At 34.7% G+C, this 18,345-nt stretch overlaps 1 protein-coding gene across 1 annotated transcript in view; it reads left to right on the forward strand.

The window, feature by feature from the left end:
- Nucleotides 1-15,481, forward strand: part of BANK1 (B cell scaffold protein with ankyrin repeats 1) — a 315,422-nt gene extending 299,941 nt beyond the window's left edge. The window contains exons 12-17 of the mRNA XM_054485718.2: nt 467-645; nt 3,328-3,391; nt 11,537-11,566; nt 12,607-12,662; nt 13,944-14,008; nt 14,265-15,481. Of these exons, the coding sequence (XP_054341693.1) occupies nt 467-645; nt 3,328-3,391; nt 11,537-11,566; nt 12,607-12,662; nt 13,944-14,003 (389 nt within the window). The 3' untranslated portion in view covers nt 14,004-14,008; nt 14,265-15,481. The remainder of the gene's footprint in view (nt 1-466; nt 646-3,327; nt 3,392-11,536; nt 11,567-12,606; nt 12,663-13,943; nt 14,009-14,264) is intronic.
- The last annotated feature ends 2,864 nt before the right edge of the window (nt 15,482-18,345 follow it).

Below are 18,345 nucleotides of genomic sequence, written 5' to 3' on the forward strand. Positions count from 1 at the left end.
CTTTTGTGACATTTGGATGTTGGTTAACATCTCCTTTCCCAAAGATAGAAAGACTGTTTATTCTAAAGATATTTATTGTTAATATTAATGTTAACATTTATTTAGCTTACTGTGTGGCAGGCACTATACTAAGTATTTTGTGCACATGATCTCTGATAATCCTCAGAAACAGAAGACAAAATTGGCACTGCCGTCAACTAGTGAAGTATATAACTTTTGCTACTGCCCTTTCTCTCCTTGTCCTTTTCTGTGTCTCAGTAATGAGACACTTTTTTTCACCCGTAAGACTAGTTTCCAGGCACATCCATCCTTAGAAAGAAACTCATTAAAAATGTACTGGTTTATTCTTTAACTGCTCATAGAGAGTTAAGAAGAAGCTACTCCAATGGCTTATTTGTAGAGTGCTTTTGTTCCCAGTTGTCTACACCTGGACTTTCTGTTAATGCACCCTCCCCTTGTATTTTAGACAGAGCTCGGATAGAGAGTCCAGCCTTTTCTACTCTCAGGGGCTGTCTAACTGATGGTCAGGAAGAACTCATCCTCCTGCAGGAGAAAGTCAAGAATGGGAAAATGTCTATGGATGAAGCTCTGGAGAAATTTAAACACTGGCAGATGGGAAAAAGTGGCCTGGAAATGATTCAGCAGGTAATATTGGCCCAGTGTTTTCTGGGACATTCCCTCACTTGTGGAGCCCCTAGTTTGTTAATGTTTAATTTTCATGAGGAATACAGGTAACTGTTCTTTTATTTTTAACTAGCCACTAAGGAAGATACTTCAAGAAATCAAATAATGTTTGAAAATATCCAGATATTATGTTCACCAGCCATTGGCGAAGTCAATCCTCTAACCCGGTATACCAAAGCTAATACCTAATCAGCTTATAATACCTGTCTTTAGTACAGTGTTTTTTGAATCTTGTTGCTGAAATTAAGGTAAAGCATCTTTACGCTGAAGAGTGTATTATGTATGCCAGGCTTAAAAGGAAAGGAGTGAGACAATGATTAAAATCACACTAAGGAACAGTCCTAAATAAAATGTAATAAGTTTTTATCTCCTTTCTCCTTAAACGTTTATTTTTATATACATACACATACACACATTTACATATATATATGTTCAAATATTAAGTTAAAATAAGTTCATCTCCTGTAAATATAATTTACCTCCTGAGATGGGATTGGAGGACATGGTTCTGAGATGAGAATGAAAACAAAATATACCACACACACCCCTTGACATTCCTTAGTGAGAGATAACACGGTCATATTCCCATATTCCATCTCTTTTCACTCCAAAAATATTTTAACAATTTTTTTCTTCTTATCTCAGAAATCCCATTTCTTCAGAACCCAGTTATAGATAGCTGTTTGATTAAACACATTTAATAAGCAAATTTAGGCCAAAGTATAAATAATTGATAATAGCTTAATATTGTAACTTTCCCAAGAGATAATTTTTATTTAAAAGGTGATGCTTAGGAAAACATTTTTAAACAATGAAAAAGCATCAAAATAGAGAAATTTCAAACAATATAGTAGATGGGCCAGGGCACTTTCCCAGTACATCTGAGATCATGCCTTGTTAGAAACCACCTGTCTCTAAGGGCAGTTATGTTTGTGGGTTGGTGGCTGAATCTCATCCAGATTTTGTGACACTAAGCAAAGGCAGTTATTTTGCCAAATAAATGCTGAAGAATACTGATTGTAGAGTTCTGCAACTCTTCATTGTTCATGATCAGAATTACAACATTGCTTCTCAATCATGTCAGTGTCATCACCAATACACATGCGTTTAGGTGCAGACCTACAAATCACTTTCCTAGTAATGTTAGATTGTATAGATTTTGTTAAAGTAAGTCAATGGTATTTCATCCTCCTGAGACCCTTAAATAATAACGTTTTCCATTTAGAGTTATCCAACCTAAATACCATTTTGGAAATTATTTCACTAGTTGTTTCATTAAACCCTGGTTGTTTCTATTTTGTTTGTATATTTAAATTTAATCTTGTTTTAGGAAGAATTTAAGGTGCTTCATACTCACTACTTAGAGACTGATCTGACTCACCTAATAATAAGGTTATAATGGGATAATGAATGTTGTTCATGCTTATTTAAAAAAAATTTTTTTAAATAAAGGCCAACAGATACTAAGATTACTTTCAATAAGCAACAAAGTTTAATGACTTGGTCTGAATTCTGTCAGAGGAATCAGTCAGTCCTTAACATAAGGGACTGGGCCAAAATCCAAACAACAAAAAGATGAATATTCCTCCTGTTTCCTCAACACACACACGTGCAAACAAATATACATTCCTATGTACTTTTCAATATTTTTCTTGCAGCTTGGAAAAGTATTTGTTTGTATCCTATGAATATAAATGAACTTATCAGAGGTAACTGACATCATATTATTATTGATGAAGGAATTAATCTAGAAAACTAAGAAAAAAATGGCACAAACATGGAGTTAATAGGGGAAGCTGGTTTCCAGAATAACTAAGAATCATGTAGAATCCCTGGCGTTGAAGATGAAATGGTGGAGAAGGGAAAACCTTGCCCTTCACTCTCCTCACTCCTACTCACAGTCACAGAGTGCCTGAAGAAGAGTTTGGCACCACTGGTAGGAGAGATCTGTAAGGCAACGGAAACAACTAAATAGGAAAAGTGGTTTCTAGGTTTCCAGGAAAATCCTGAGGAAAGAGTGCTATTCTTAAGTTCTGTTCTAAAACAAGATTATTAAATGTTAGCTTGTTTTACATTTTGCTTAAAAAGATAATGTTCAATATTTAGAAATCAAAGAAAGATCACAGATGTGCTAAGAAGAGGAATCCTGTTAGGTTCATCTGCTTTTAAGTCTCTGATTTTTAGAATTAGAACACTGGGAAGGAATGTGCCATACAGAGGCTGAGATGGGCTCAGGCAGCAGCAAACCATCACTGTGTAGCCATTCTGCTTTTGGACACCAAATAGCCAATATAGACCCCACAAGAATTGGGTTGGGAAAACAACTTCCCAAAGAATTGCACTCTAGGATACAATCTTGACTCTACCACTTATAACTATGATTTGGGAAAGTTACTGTACCTCTCTGTACCTCAGTTTCCATATCTACAAAATGGAATGATGACATTTTACATCCACTTCATTAAGCTGTGAGAATTAAGTAAGATAACATGTGGAAAGTATCAAGGATGGCAACTGAGACATCATAAGTAGCAAATTAATATCAAGTAGCAGCATTGGTATTGCTAATAGTAGTTGATGTTTTCATCTTGATCCATAAAAATTTGAAAATCATAACTATGTCCTGGTTGTTTCCACATTAAGGAGAAATTACGACAACTACGAGATTGCATTATTGGGAAAAGGCCAGAAGAAGAAAATGTCTATAGTAAGTAAGATTCGCCTGCTATTCAAAAATAATAGAGTGATTATGTTGAAAATTCAGGGACTGTGGAGATGAATGGGCCTGAGTTCAAATCTAAACCTCAACAATTCCCAGCCGTCTAACCTGGAGAGGGTCTTAATCTCTGGTAGTCAAATTCCTTGTCTGCAAAATATGCATCTATAATTATATATGCATCTGAGGGTGCTTGTGTAAGTTAACATATAAAATACTTATCATATTCTCTGGTTCATAATGAAAGTTCATAATGAACCAGAGAATATGATAAGTATTTTATATGTTATAAATATAATAAATGCTTGTTACTCTCTTTCTTTTGATGTCTATGTAAGTTGCAAATAGGACAACTCTGCTGAATTTTTTAATGATCCATTATATAAGAAATCAAGGCCAGGCGTGATGGCCCACACCTGTAATCCCAGCACTTTGGGAGGCCGAGGCAGGTGGATCACTTGAGGATAGGAGTTCAAGACCAGCCTGCCAAATGGTGAAACCCCATCTCTACTAAGAATATAAAAATTAGCCGGCCATGATGGTGCATGCCTGTAATCCCAGCCACTCGGGATGCTGAGGCAGGAGAACCCCCCAAGAAGGCACAGAGATTGCAGTGAGCCAAGATCACAGCATTACACGCCAGCCTGGGTGACAAAGCAAGACTCCATCTCAAAAAAAAAAAGAAAAAAGAAATCAAATGATTAAAGAGACATGCTTTTTAATAAGTTAAAATATTAATACAGTGAATTCTTACAATTGTCAACATGTGTATCATTTTAAAATTTCTAATAATTGAAAGTTGTTCTGGCAGTGGAGGTTAGGGGAGGGGATACTAAGCCAATCAAACATTAAGATGGTAAAACTTTTGCTAAAATAAACAACACATTCCAAAATTAAAAATAAATTACATTATCACTATCTGACCACTGTTTCCCCAAGACTCTCCCCCTGCACAGATAATTAAAAACTAGCAGCCACTAAAAGAGTGTGAAAACTTCCATCTCTTCCATTTTCATTAATATTGCATAGCTTTTAGCTAATCCTTCGTGTTGAAATTCATTTCTCTTCATATTATACAGTTATCTTTTTTCTAGAGAGAATTCTTTAAGCACTTTAAAATGTTTTCTAAAACACAAATATACTTTCTAAAATAATTAAGGTCATAAAGACAGGGCCATCTTATAGGTGACAGACACCTCCATTCTAATATGAGTAAGATTAAAATTTTAATGATTTATAAAATTACAAGTTATATAAATAATTTTACCAAGGAGCATTAAAAAGCTAACATTTATTATCTCCTATACATTATTGTTTCTGACAATAACTCTATGAGGTGGGCAACATTTCCAATTTATAAATAAGAAAACTGAGGCCCTGAGAAACTGAAAAGTTAAAGGACACATACTAAGTGAGAAGCCATTCTGTTTAATTCAGAATCAATGCTCTTAATTATCAGTGCCTTAATTATGAATCAATTAGTTCTCCTTTCAGCCGCACTGGAATAAATAATACTACACAAATCTTTCTATTGCACAGGGCACTATTACTAGGCAAATATATGAAGCAAGTGATATTAGGAGGCAGACAGTAGGTAGCCAAAGACTCTAGAGACAAGCAGTACTCCTGAGGTGGGTCTCATTACGGCCCAGGTCTCTGCCAGAGGAATATTTCCTGACTACACTCTGAGCAAAGCAAAGAAGTTCTGTTGAACTGAGAAGACAGAGATCTTAGTTCAGGGCAGCTGAAACTGCTAGAATATGTGTGGTGGGTCACTGAGAGCAGGTGGCTGTGTAGAGAGGTAGCCTAAGAGGTCCGTGGGAAGGATTCCACAAGTCTGTGGCTGAGAGATGAGCTGCATATGTGCAAAGCAAGACAGTCAAGGCATGCAAGACAGCAACTTCTAGGGCATTGAAAGCAAAAGAGAGACACTAGAGGTTGAGCAGAGTTGAGGAAAAGCCAGCCTGGGAGTGTTTAAGTTCTGGCCCTGTCAAATTAGGGAGATCTTAACATCTCCATAAAATACCTGACATTCTGCTGTGACACTCAAAAGATGTAATGAGTAAGAACTATGATTTAGAGTAAGATCTACTCTAGACATGCCCTAACAAAATCTCAAACCAAGCCCCAACAAGATCTATCTGGGAGACAGAGTTTGTAGGCTGACTGAATCTACAAACTCAAGGCCTTAAAAAGAAAACAGTTTGGGCTTTCTATCACAAAAAGCCCATGATGAAAAAGAATAAAATTAAGTCTATACAAGTTCTTGACAGTAATTGAGCTGCCTACTAAAACGAGAACATACTGTCATCAGAAGAATATTCTAGAATCCAGAATATACAACACATTATCTATAATGTCCAGTGTTCAATTAAAAAAAGAAGACATACAAAGATACAGGAAACTGTAATCTTAATGAAGAAAAAGAAACTATAGACGGAACCTGAGATGTTGGATGTTGTTGATCTTAGCAAACAGACTTTAAAGCACCTCTTATAAACACTGAATTAGTGAAAAATGTGGTTTAAAGGAGAGAATAAATAGGAAATCTCAGCAGAAAAAAAATGAAACTATATAAAAGAACCAAGTAGAAAGTATAGAAAGTAAAAGTACAATAAAATAAATAAAAATTAATCAGATGAACTTCTTATCAAATTGGAGATGACAAATTAAGAGTTACTAAACAAAATTAAGACAAACCAATAGAAATTATCCAATTTGATTTTCAGAGAGATAGAAAGACTTTGAAAATGAACAGAGTCCCAGCGACATTTAGGACAACACAATGCTTTCTAAAATGCATGTAATTAGAACCCAAAAGGAGAAAAGAGTGAAAAGAGGCAAAACATTTTTTAAAAAATGGTGACCAAAAACTTGCCAAATTTAATGCAAACCACTTGCATATTGTTGAAAAAACTTTTAAAAACCAAAATTAGCGTAACTGTTAAAAGAAGGACTTCTAGGCAATTTATTTTCAAGCTACTTTAAGGCAAGGTAAAAAGAAATTCTTGAAAGCAGCCAGAGAAAACACACGTTACATATAAAGGAAAAAAAATTCAATAATTTATTATCAGAAACAATGGAGGATTAAAGACAATACAATAACATCAATTTTTTTTTTTTTTTCTCAAGACAGAGTCTCGCTCTGTCACCCAGGCTGGAGTGCAGTGGCATGATTTCGGCTCACTGCAAGCTCCACCTCCTGGGATCACGCCATTCTCCAGCTTCAGCCTCCCGAGTAGCTGGGACTACAGGCACCCGCCACCACGCCCGGCTAATTTTTTCTATTTTTTAGTAGAGATGGGGGTTTCACTGTGTTAGCCAGGATAGTCTCGATCTCCTGACCTCGTGATCAACCCGCCTCGGCCTCCCAAAGTGTTGGGATTACAGGCGTGAGCCACCACGACCGGCCAATAACATCTTTAAAGTCCTAAAAAATTTAGAATTCTAAATCCAGAGGAAATATACCTCAAAAATGTGATAAAATAAAGACATTTAAGATAAATGAAATGAGATAATTCATAGCAAAATTACAGTAGAATAAATGCTTAAAAATATCATACAAGGTGAAGGGATATTAACAAACAAACTCAGATTCTCACTGAGGGAATCTGTGGGAAAAAGAATACTGAAAATTATACAAAGCAGGTAGATATAAAATATTATGTTTTCCTTTTTCTCATAAATTACTTCAAAGACAATTGTTTAAAGCAAAAATAATAAAACTTAAGTTAGAAGTTATATAATATGAAGAAGGAAATATGAAAGCAATCATGCAAAGGACAGTGGAGGCAGATAAATAGAATTATATGTTTCCAAAATTGTTATGTGGTAAAATGTAAAGATTCAGTTATAAAGTAGGAAGAGGAAAGGGTAAAGTAAGAAGTATGATGTGTCAACTATAAGGCATGAAGTACTAAGGGGTATACTACTGTCTCAAAATCTAAGTTAAAGATTCATGTTTTATTTTAAAAATACAAAGAAATCAGTAAAAAAAATAGATAAAAAGAACTATACTTAGGAAACCTATAAAGGAAATAAAATAGATTATTAAAAAACTATTTGATTCACCAAAAATAAAGCAGGAAAGTAGAAAAAGAGGAACATAAAAAAATGGAAAAGTGAAGAACCAAGAACAAGATGGTGGTATTTAACTAAGCCATGTCATAATTATATTAAAGGTGACTGAATTAAATGCTTCTTTTAAAAAGCAGACATTTTCAGACTGGAAACAAAAGCAACATCCAACCTTATGCTGTCTAAAAGACATGTATTTTAGATATAAAACACAGAGAGTTTGAAAGTAAAGTATGGTAAAATGTTCCTATGACAATAGTAAACATAAGCATAAGAAAGCTGGCATGGCTATATCAATATAAGACAAGAAAAATTTCAAAATAGAGAGTATTACAAAAGATAAACAAGGATATTACATACAGATAAAAAGGCAGTTCACTAGAAAGATAGAGCGATTCTAAATACCTGCATTATATAAAATAATTTTATATTATATATATGAATTTTACTAAAACTCCTGAAGCAAAATCTGACAGTACTCAGAGATGTTTTCACTTCTTTCTTACTAATTAATAGAACAAATAGACAAAAATCATTAAAGATACAGAAGACCTAAACAACACTATCAGCTAACTTGACCCAATTGACATTTACACAAAAAAATTTTTTAAGTCAGAATACATATTTATTAAAGGTATACATGGAGGTTCACCAAGATGAAACATAGGCTAGATGATGATCAAAAAAGTTCCAGTAAATTTCTAAAGACTGAAATCTTCAGAGTATATTCTCTAAAACATTTCAGTCCTTTAGAATCTTATATTCTCTTACCACAACAGAAGTAATTTAGAAATCAATTAAGAATTATATATCTAGAACATCTCCCAATATACTTAGGAATTAAACACAACATTCAAAATAACACGAGGGTCAAATAAGAAATCATAAGAAAGTATTTCAACCTGGATAATAATGAAAAAAAAATCAAAATTTGTGAAATGCAGGTAAAACAAGTATGTAGTTAACAGTTCTAACTAAAGGGAAATGTATTACTATAAATATTATACCAGAAAATAACAAAAAGCTCTAAGTCAATGATTTAAGTTTCCACTTTAGAAAAATAGAAAATGAAAAGCAAACCTTCAAAAAGAGGTAAGAGGAGAGAAATAATTAAGATCAGAAATTGTAAAAAAGGAAAGAGATAAACAAGAAAATAAAATCAAAAGTAAGTTGTTTGAAAACATAAATAAATTTGATAAGCCCATGGGAAGAATGATCAAGGAAAAAAAAAAAGTCAAGAAGATACCTAAATTAGGAATTAAATTGGGTTACTACAACAGATCCTACAGACATTAAAAAGATACTAAGGGCCAGGCACAGTGGCTCTGGCCGGGTGCGGTGGCTCACGCCTGTGATCCCAGCACTTTGGGAGGCTGAGGCAGGTGGATCACCTGAGGTCAAGAGTTCAAGACCAGCCTGGCCAACATGGTGAAACCCTGTCTCTTCTAAAAATACAAAAAATTAGTGAGGCGTGGTGGCATGTGCCTGTAATCCCAGCTATTCCGGAGGCTGAGGCTGGAGAATTGCTTGAACCTAGGAGGTGGAGTTTGCAGTGAGCCAAGATTTCTCCACTGCACTCCAGCCTGGGCAACACAGCAAGACTCCATCTCAAAAAAAAAAAAAGATACTAAGAAAATATATAGTTAACTTTCTGCCAATACATTTAACAACTTAGACCAAAAAGGACAAATTACTTGAAAAACAAAACTTGCTAAAATTGACTCAAAAAATAAAATTCCACACTCCTCTGAGTATACCTCTTTGTACAATTCTCACTTTTAGAACTTTGTTAATATTTTACTTATTCAGTAAATAAGGACAAGGCAGAGATAGGAGGCAAAATGGAATATAAGCAAAAAAAAATGTATTATGGATAATGAGAGCCAGGTTTTTTATTGTCTGGGAAATCAGTTATAATTAAGGAAAGAAGAAGGGCTAGAATGAATGTTATGTTATTGCACTGGAATTGGAAGTAAAAGTATAACAAATAATTACAGAGAGATAAATATGGAAATATAGTTTTGTGTACAAGTACGTATATTTCTTTAACTCTTTCAGCTGAGAGGACCTAGAGGCAGTGACAGCCCAGTATCAAGGAGCACATCTAGTACCCACGTCTTAGTTTATGAAAGCAAATGGCCCAGAAGCATGTGAAAAGATGCTCAATATCATTAACCATTAGCAAAAGGCAAATTCAACTACAATGATATACCAATACACAAAAAGTATAATGAATTACCATTTCAGAAGACTGTTGGTTAGGATGTGGAACTTGATATGCATTGTATGCATTGCTTATGTGAATATAAAGTGGAGTGATAACTGTGGAGAAGTCAAATATGTACTTACCATATGACCTAGTCATTCCACTCCAGGTTTTTTTCCAAGACAAATAAATGCTTGTGTTCACACAAAGACTTGTTCACAAAAGTTCGTGGCAGTTTCATTCATAATATCCAAACTGGAAACAATTAAACTGGGTTATTACAACATATGCAAATGTCCAATGGAAGAATACATGCTTATACTGTGATATATTTATACTATGGAATACTATTTAGCAATAAAAAGGAATACTTACTATTATAACAACAATATAAATGAATCTCACAAACATTACACATACTGAGTGAAAGATAACAGATAAAAAGGACAGATCAGACACAAGGGAATCAGACACAAAGGAATACTACATGCTGTAGTATTCCATCTATCTGGAATTCTAGATAAAACTAATCTAGACAAAATTGTAGAAGTAGAAATTGTTAGGGGTGGCAAATATCCAGGTTACCAGCAGCAAATCCATACAGGCCTGCAGCAACCTCAATTCTTGTCTCCTCAGAAGAAAGAATTTGACAGAGGGGCATAAGGCAGAAGAAGAGACTGAGGCAAGTTTCAGAGCAGGAGTGGAAATTTATTAAATAGCTTTAGAGCAGGAAGGAAAGAGAAGCACATTTGAAAGAGACCCAAGCAGGCACTGTGGAGGTCAAGCTCCCTGTTTAACCTTGATCCTAAGACTTTATATGCTGGCCAACTTCCAGCATCTTGCACCCTTTTCCCTTCATTCTTCCCTAAGGGTGAACTGCCCACATGCACGGTGTCCTCCTTACACTTGGGAAGTGAGCATGCGCAGTGTGTTCAGAAAGTTGTATGCATGCCTACCTGAGGCTTTCTTTTCTTTTCCGGTGGAATGCCCCTGGAAGGTCATACTCCACCATTTTATCTCTTAATGTGCATGCTGGAGCTCACTCACCTAATTACTGAGAATTTGTTGGAAGTTGATTACCAATTTCAAGTGTTTTTATCTGATTGGGAAATTGCCTCTGCCTGGCACCTGTGATCAATTATCACTTTAGTGAGACAACTCTGGACCATCAGCAAATTCCCTCTCCCTGGCACAGGCTGCCAATTATCATTTTTAGAAAGGCAGTGTGATAACTGCTGAACGATCACCTAATTGTCACCTGACATTCCTGGTGGGTGGTGTGGAGCTCTCTCCTGCCTCGCTCATACCTGGCTAGCTACTTACTGCAACAAAATCAGATCAGGGGGTGCCATGAGTAATGTTTGAGTGAAGATTGACATAAGGGGGAATTAGGGAATATTCTATGGAGATAAAATGGTCTGTATCCTAATTAAGTTGGTGGGTACATGGCCATATGTATTTCTCAAAAATCATCAACCTCTTTCCTTATAAATAATTGAATTGTATGTAATTATTCCTGAATAAAGTTGATTTTTAAAAAGAATGAAGTAGCTCAAGCTATGGGAATATCAAGGCAGGGCAGCAAGCTTGTGTTAATGTCAAACATATCTAAAATCATAATATCTTGAGACAAAGGTTGGGAGAGAAAAGGGCAAAAGTAATCAAAGGCATGGTTTCACTCACAGTGGCTGGAGGTAGAGAAATTTGGGGTTGATATTTTTAGATCAGATTGTGAGATTTCATAGCAACCTCAAAGACAAGAAGTAGTCCAACAATAAAAAAAGAAGAGAGAGAGAATTTAAGATAAATATTGAACAAAACTCAGTAGAACATGCTTTTTTTTTGTCTTCCAGATAAACTCACCATTGTGCACCATCCAAGTGGTAAGTGCTTGGTATTTATTGAAGGATCTAAGACTAAAACAAAGTACAGAGTAAATCAATTTCAATATTAATGTAAACCTAATGTGATTAAGCAAGTCAGTGTAAAAATTCAAATAGATTTTATATTTATATGCAAAACAGCTTGACATCCAAAATAAATGTGAAGCGACTATAAAATAGAAACACTGAAGGCACCATAACATAATAAAAGGACCGTGAGTTTGGAATTCTTGATTGATCCTGCTGTTCTCAACTTACTAATTGTGACCTGTGCCAAGTCACTTATGCTCTGTGGGCCTCGGTTTTCTCATATGCAAAATGTAGATAAGCATGGTACCATGGGGAATTGCTATAAAGACTGATAACGATATATGTAAATGGAAGCTCGTGCTTGATACTTGGGAGTTGCTGATAAAGCAAATGAAATTTGAGAAACACTTGAGAGGGTAACTCATTTCCATGTGATGGGGGAATTGTGTGCTGATGGGAGAGTAAGGAGGAGCTAGAGGTCAGCTAGGGAGCTGTTGAATATTCTAGAAGCAACTCTCCATAGCCTGGACCAAACCACTGACTGTGAGAATGAAGAAGCCATAGAACTGAGCCCTGTGGCTGGGATGAGAAATGGAATGCCAGTGATAAAGGCAGGAGGAGCAGTAGTCTAGGAGAGCAGGGAGTAGAAGGCGCAGGTTTTTGTGGAAAAGTGTGTTTTGTAATTGGCCAATCCTGGTGAACGTGGAAAAGAAAAGGAAGAAGGAGTAATCAAGTGGAGGTTGTTACTCAGAGGTGTTGGAAAGATTGTTTCTAAACTCAAGTGACTCCTGTAGGTCCTCAGTATCCTACCCAAGTCAATCCACATGGTCAGGAGAAATTAACAGCACATGCCAAGGGTGCCTTTTCGGTATCCCCCTTTTATCTTTCTAATAATTTTTCTTTTCACCCATATCCTACCTTTGTAGAAATCATTTTTAAGAAGTACTGAATAAATGAATCATCAAATTTGTGAATGAATAAAGAGGTAATAACTGAGTTTGTATTTCTAGGTAAGGAAACTGCCCACAATGAAAATATGTTTTATAATGTACACTTCAGCAATAAGGTAGGTTGTATTTATTTTTATTTCTATAAAATGCAAAGAAATAACTTCGTTAAAAAAGAACATGAGCGCCTTCTATCCTGTCTATGCTTTTAGACAGTCTAACAAATATGAACAAAATAGGTTAGGTGTGCCTTTGTGTGCAAAATCCATGAGCATTTACTTAAGGAAATTATTTGGAAAAAAAACAAAGAGGGAACTCAAAGGAAAAAGCCACTGAGGCCAAAGTGTGGCTAAATTCAACATGTACAGACCAAAAAATCTTAGAGGAATTATCAATACATGTGTTTTAACAATAGAAATATGATAAGTCTACTGTGTTTGAATCACAATGTATACAGTCCTTAAACTCTAGGACGTTAGTAGGGAAAGTATAGCCCCAAAATATTATTGATTTAAATATGCATTACTTCACATCATAGAGTTAACTGAAAATAAATTGCTAACGAGAAGCTAATGATAACACTAAGCAAAGACAGCAGCAATGGAAAACCAAGACCAATCCAAGACAACACTGATAATGTCCTGAATACAATTTTTCTTCATAAAAATAATGTTATTCCAACTATCTTCATATATAATGTAACACACTTATGCTGCTACCAACAGTCATGTAGCAGCTGGCTTTCTTGCTAAAATCCTGAATTAGAGTCTTTGCTAAGTTCTTATAATGAATGAATTTTAATTTTCCAAAGTTTAATAACCCTTTAATTTAAGCTCCTTGTATATTTCAAATAAGTCATAAGTAACATAAAAATCATTCACCCTTAAAAACTAATTGAAGCAGTTGCATTTTTTATTCTTCTGTAGCCCACCAAGCTGTGTGTATGTGTATATATGCATATATATACACTATATTATATATATATATTATAGACTCATTAGACTCATTCAAATGTAGGAAAATTGTGGGGTGCACTGTGGCCTTAGGGGTTATGAAAATATCAACCAAAGAGTTTTCTATAAGAGCTGAAGGATTGCACAAACATGGCATATATTTTGGAGAGGAGATTTTGAATAAGAGGAAAAGAATACAAATTCCCAATGCTTAAACTGTTCTCTTTCAAAATGGAAAGAAAATTTGAATTCAAGGACTCAGGTGCAGTTGAACTTTACAATGATTCTGTTTCCTTTTAAAATGGAAGATTGTCTTGCCAGTTGTCTCTGCAAAGATGTTTTTCCGTGGCTGTGAAAGACAACCATAACTTTGTCATATTTCTTTGTTCAACCTTAAAATAGAGACAAATCGAGAAATGCTAGCTCTGTATCTTTATTTTTTTTCAGCTACCTGCTCGACCCCAAGTTGAAAAGGAATTTGGTTTCTGTTGCAAGAAAGATCATTAAAGAAGGTAAAATATTAGCTATGTATATTTTTTAGAAAACCTAAGGCAGCCTTGTTAGGGACTTGAAGGTATCATTTGTCTAAAAATCAGAATTCTTTAAATATTTCATTGTCTTCTTCTGAAAGGATTAACATGTATTTTTCAAGCTAAAGTTGATTGCTCTGTAGAAAGATTTATGTACAGGGGTGATTTAATGCCAATTAATCAATTTAAATTGATGAGTTATTATTCACTAATACATTTCCTATTTTCTCATTTCCAGGTTATTATAATGAAACTCACGAATCTACGGACATTTTGCTTTCAGGGTGAAGCAAGCTTGCATTTGGATTGCCTGCCCTCTTTAAAGCAAATTCATACTATGAAAGCAGAAACAAACCTTCAGATTTCAGAATTTGTTATTGGCAAAATTTATTTTCATTATACCTGCTTCATATGGGTATATTACTATTAAAACATACCATAGAGTAATTGCGTTATTTGAAAATTCTCGCATTTTACAATGCACTTCACCACTGAAACAGCTAATTTCCATTTTGAAAATTAAAAGAAAACAGCACAGAGGAGTTAAATGCAGTGTAGCAAAGTTATGGGGTCTGCTTGAGGGCACTAACCTCAACAGATTATTCCTCCTCTCCTTAGAATAACCATGAAAATACAAATTTACTTAGCACATGTTTGCTTTTTAAGTAGCTGGTTCATTTTCTGGATTTCTCACATTCAGAGTTCCAGTCATTATTGTTACCTCATGTTTGCAGAAACCTTGTCTTATTTAGTGTCTATTTGCATATAACCCTGAAAACATTATTATTTGAAAACTTTTCTATATCTCAAATTAATATACATTTTCACAACCTACCTTTGTATTAAGACTTGCAATTTTATCAACCTATTTCTTAGAAACAATTTACTAGCTTAGAGTAGAAAGCAATTTTATCATCATATAATTTTCATGTACAAATGCCACAAATAAATTGGACGTTTAAAGCTATGTCTGAGTTTTTAAAGTAAATTTATAAGAATTAGCCAATAAAATTGCTTCTCGGCCTTTTGGCTAAGATCAAGAGGAGTATTGGCCAATAAATTTTTCTGCTTACTGGTTTAAAGGGGGAAGTCTACCAAAAATTGTTTAAAATAAATAAACTTGATTAATATTACTGTATAGGGCTCATATAAACACAATTGTTTTTTTCTAGCTTCTGAACAGTGACAAGAATATATATTTAAAGCCATGCTACAAAACACTTATCATGGGTTTCTTATAACTGTTAACATTCTCAAAATAAGCTCAAGTTTAAAAAAATAATACGGTAGCTTGATTAATCCCTAACAAAAAGTGCTTTTGATTATGATATTTGGAAATTCAGTCCATAGTTTTACATCCAACATTTCAAGAACTGGCATGTCCTTTTACACACTAAGCCTCCATTTCTGTGGGCTGGCCCACCCAAATATAAGAAAAAGAAATAAGACATTTCCTTGGAGATTTGCAGCATTTCTAAAAGAGCCATAGCCACTGCCAGAAAGGAAAGGCCCAAATGTAAAATCTTCTGAAGACTTCTTTGAATTGAATTTTCAGAGTTCGTATATCTTATCTTTTTCATCATCCCTTCTTCAAATTAAATATATTCCCAAACCATTACTCCTAACTTAAGCCAAGAGCCATCCCCTTCCTTAGGTTATTAAATTTACCAGCACTCTGAGTTCTAGAGAAGTTTGAACTGGTACTGAATGTTATCAAAAGTTTTATTTTGAATATTAACTTGCTTATTTTCTACCTAGTCAATTTTCTAGTATAACAAAGAGGAAGCATTTAAACTGGTAGATTCTTAAGTGAGATAATTATGCTGCTATGGACATTTGGCAATATCTGGAGACATTTATTATTTTCATGACTGGGGAAGAGGTGTTCCTGGCATCTAGTATGTATAGACCAGGGATGCTGATGAACATCGATCGTATAATATGCAAGACAAAGAATTATCCAGTCCAAACTGTCAAGAGTTTTGAGACTGGGAAACCTTGATTTACACTATAAAGTAAAATGGGACTCATACTTAAAGCTATGTTGTTAAAATAAAATCAGTTAACTTTATACAGAATTTTCTAAAGTTAGAAACCCCTATAATAGAATAAGTGAATGTCATTTTGAAGTGCATATGGCTTAAGTTTAAATGAATCATTAAAAACAGTATTCAAAAAATTGATGAGTCTAATACATTTTCATAAATCAACATTAGAAGTATTCTGCCAATGGAACCTCTAATTTTTAGAAAATGAGACTATTCTCAGTATTTTCTAATGAGAATGACCTTGTAATCTGAGTCATTATATTCTATTCGTGCACTAAGTATTTGCTCATCTGAGTTCCTTCTTGTTTTCTCTAAGCTCAGGGTGTCTGATTTTAATAACTTGGACTTACCTGAATTTTCGCTTCATACTGCTTTTCCAAAGGATAAATATTTAGGACAGAGCTCTGCATCATAAGCCTAATTTAGTGAATCCCAGCTGATTAGCACAGAACTGATATGAACCCCTATTCACAGCCCTCTCTGTAGCTATACCTGTCAGCTACACTTGTTGGCCTGCCTTATTTTGTGGAGTTCACCTTTGAAAGTAGGGCAACCACATAAAAGAACACAAAGGGTAAGATTCTCAATACCTTAGACCTCAAATTTATAAATGGTAGTGTATCCTTTCCTCAATATTCTCATCTTCACAATGCAGATGATAATGTTCCTTACATAATTTTGTGGGTATTTAGTGACATTATGTATTTAAATGAGCAGTTACTACATTCCAGAGCATGAACTTTGAAGTAAGACCAAACTAGTTTGAATCTTGTCTCAGCTATGCACTAGCTGTGTGAACAAAGAGTTTTTCCATATCCTGAGCCCTATTTTATCATTGGTAAAATGGGAGTAATAATACCAACATTAGCATAAATCATTTGAAAATTAAAGGTAGGGAGGTCATTTAATTAATTTATCATCCAAGGAGGACACTTTGGATCATAAAATGGAGTACTGTTAATGATTACAATGAAAAACCAGGCATAAACTGGAACTGCCTCAGGCATAAACAGAGATGTCTGATCACTCTACTGAAATGCGATGTAAGCTCTTAGAACACTTTGGCTCAGTGTAAATGGTCAAGGAAGATAGTTTGCAAAAAATAATCCTCTTTGAAATGTTAGTACTGTGTGACATTTTAGGCTGGCTTTTTTTCTGAGTGGCTCTTATACACAGCCTTACAGCATTTAATTCAAATCTACACCATTACAAAAAAAAAATAATGATTACAAAATATTGAATGACCACTTGGATCACCAATAAACATCAGAAGCCACAAGTAGAAAACTCCAGGACTGGTAAGGTACTCTAGCAATGTCTCCCAAGTGGTGTTCCAAGGAATTCATGGGCGTGGTAGGTGGCAGGTATTGCATTAAAATGGGATTCTGTGATCATGTGGGTTATTGAAGTACTAAGTATTTTATTTCATTATAAATAGCATATTATATGTGTATCAAAATATTGAAAACTAATCCTGAAATAAAGAAATCCATTAAGTTTGAGAAACACTGGCTTACATTTTACATATATGTAAGTTGGCCTCATTTTCCATTGAGTGAGAAAAGAAAGACTGGCTGAGGGGTGACTGGAGTGATGTGTTGAAATGGAGTGGGTTCAGTGGGAACCTGTGTCATGATCAACTAGTGATGTCTGCCATGGATAATAGTGTGGAGGGTGGGAGGAATGGTGGCATGCATGTCATTTATTTGGCATTCAAGATTTGCACCTGGTTAACATAACGTGAAAGATGATTAAGTTCTGAATTTTGCAAATATTAAAGTTAGGTTCTCTCAGAATAAAATTAAGCTGATAAGGTATCTTTTATCTTCAAACAAATGAATTAGTAAACATGTTCCTAGATAAAACACTATAATTTCTGCTATATGATCCTTTTTATTATGTCTCCAAGTCAACGTCAAGCTTGGTTCCACTCAGACTTGGTGTGAGACCATTAAGAAATGCTCTACATTGAAATGTAGAACACAATGTTCTTCAGTGTTCATCAAACACTGAAGCAATTTCCCACTCCATGGAATCTGGTGTCATAGTTGCTTTGTTCAGATTGCCTTTTTGCCCTCTATAGCAATAGGTGACCCTCAGAGAGAGCTATTCTCCATCGTCAAATAAACCAACAATTTCTGAAAGATTGTCTCTTTCATTTCTTAAGATGGGGATGGACATGTCATTTGAAAGGTGATAAAGGTGCCTCAGTTTTGCCCCTAATGTTTTCTCTTGTCTTCGTTCAAGCAAAAGAAAGACAAGGGATTCAGG

Source organism: Pongo pygmaeus, chromosome 3 (genome assembly GCF_028885625.2).
Source record: "Pongo pygmaeus isolate AG05252 chromosome 3, NHGRI_mPonPyg2-v2.0_pri, whole genome shotgun sequence".
Lineage (NCBI taxonomy): Eukaryota > Metazoa > Chordata > Mammalia > Primates > Hominidae > Pongo > Pongo pygmaeus.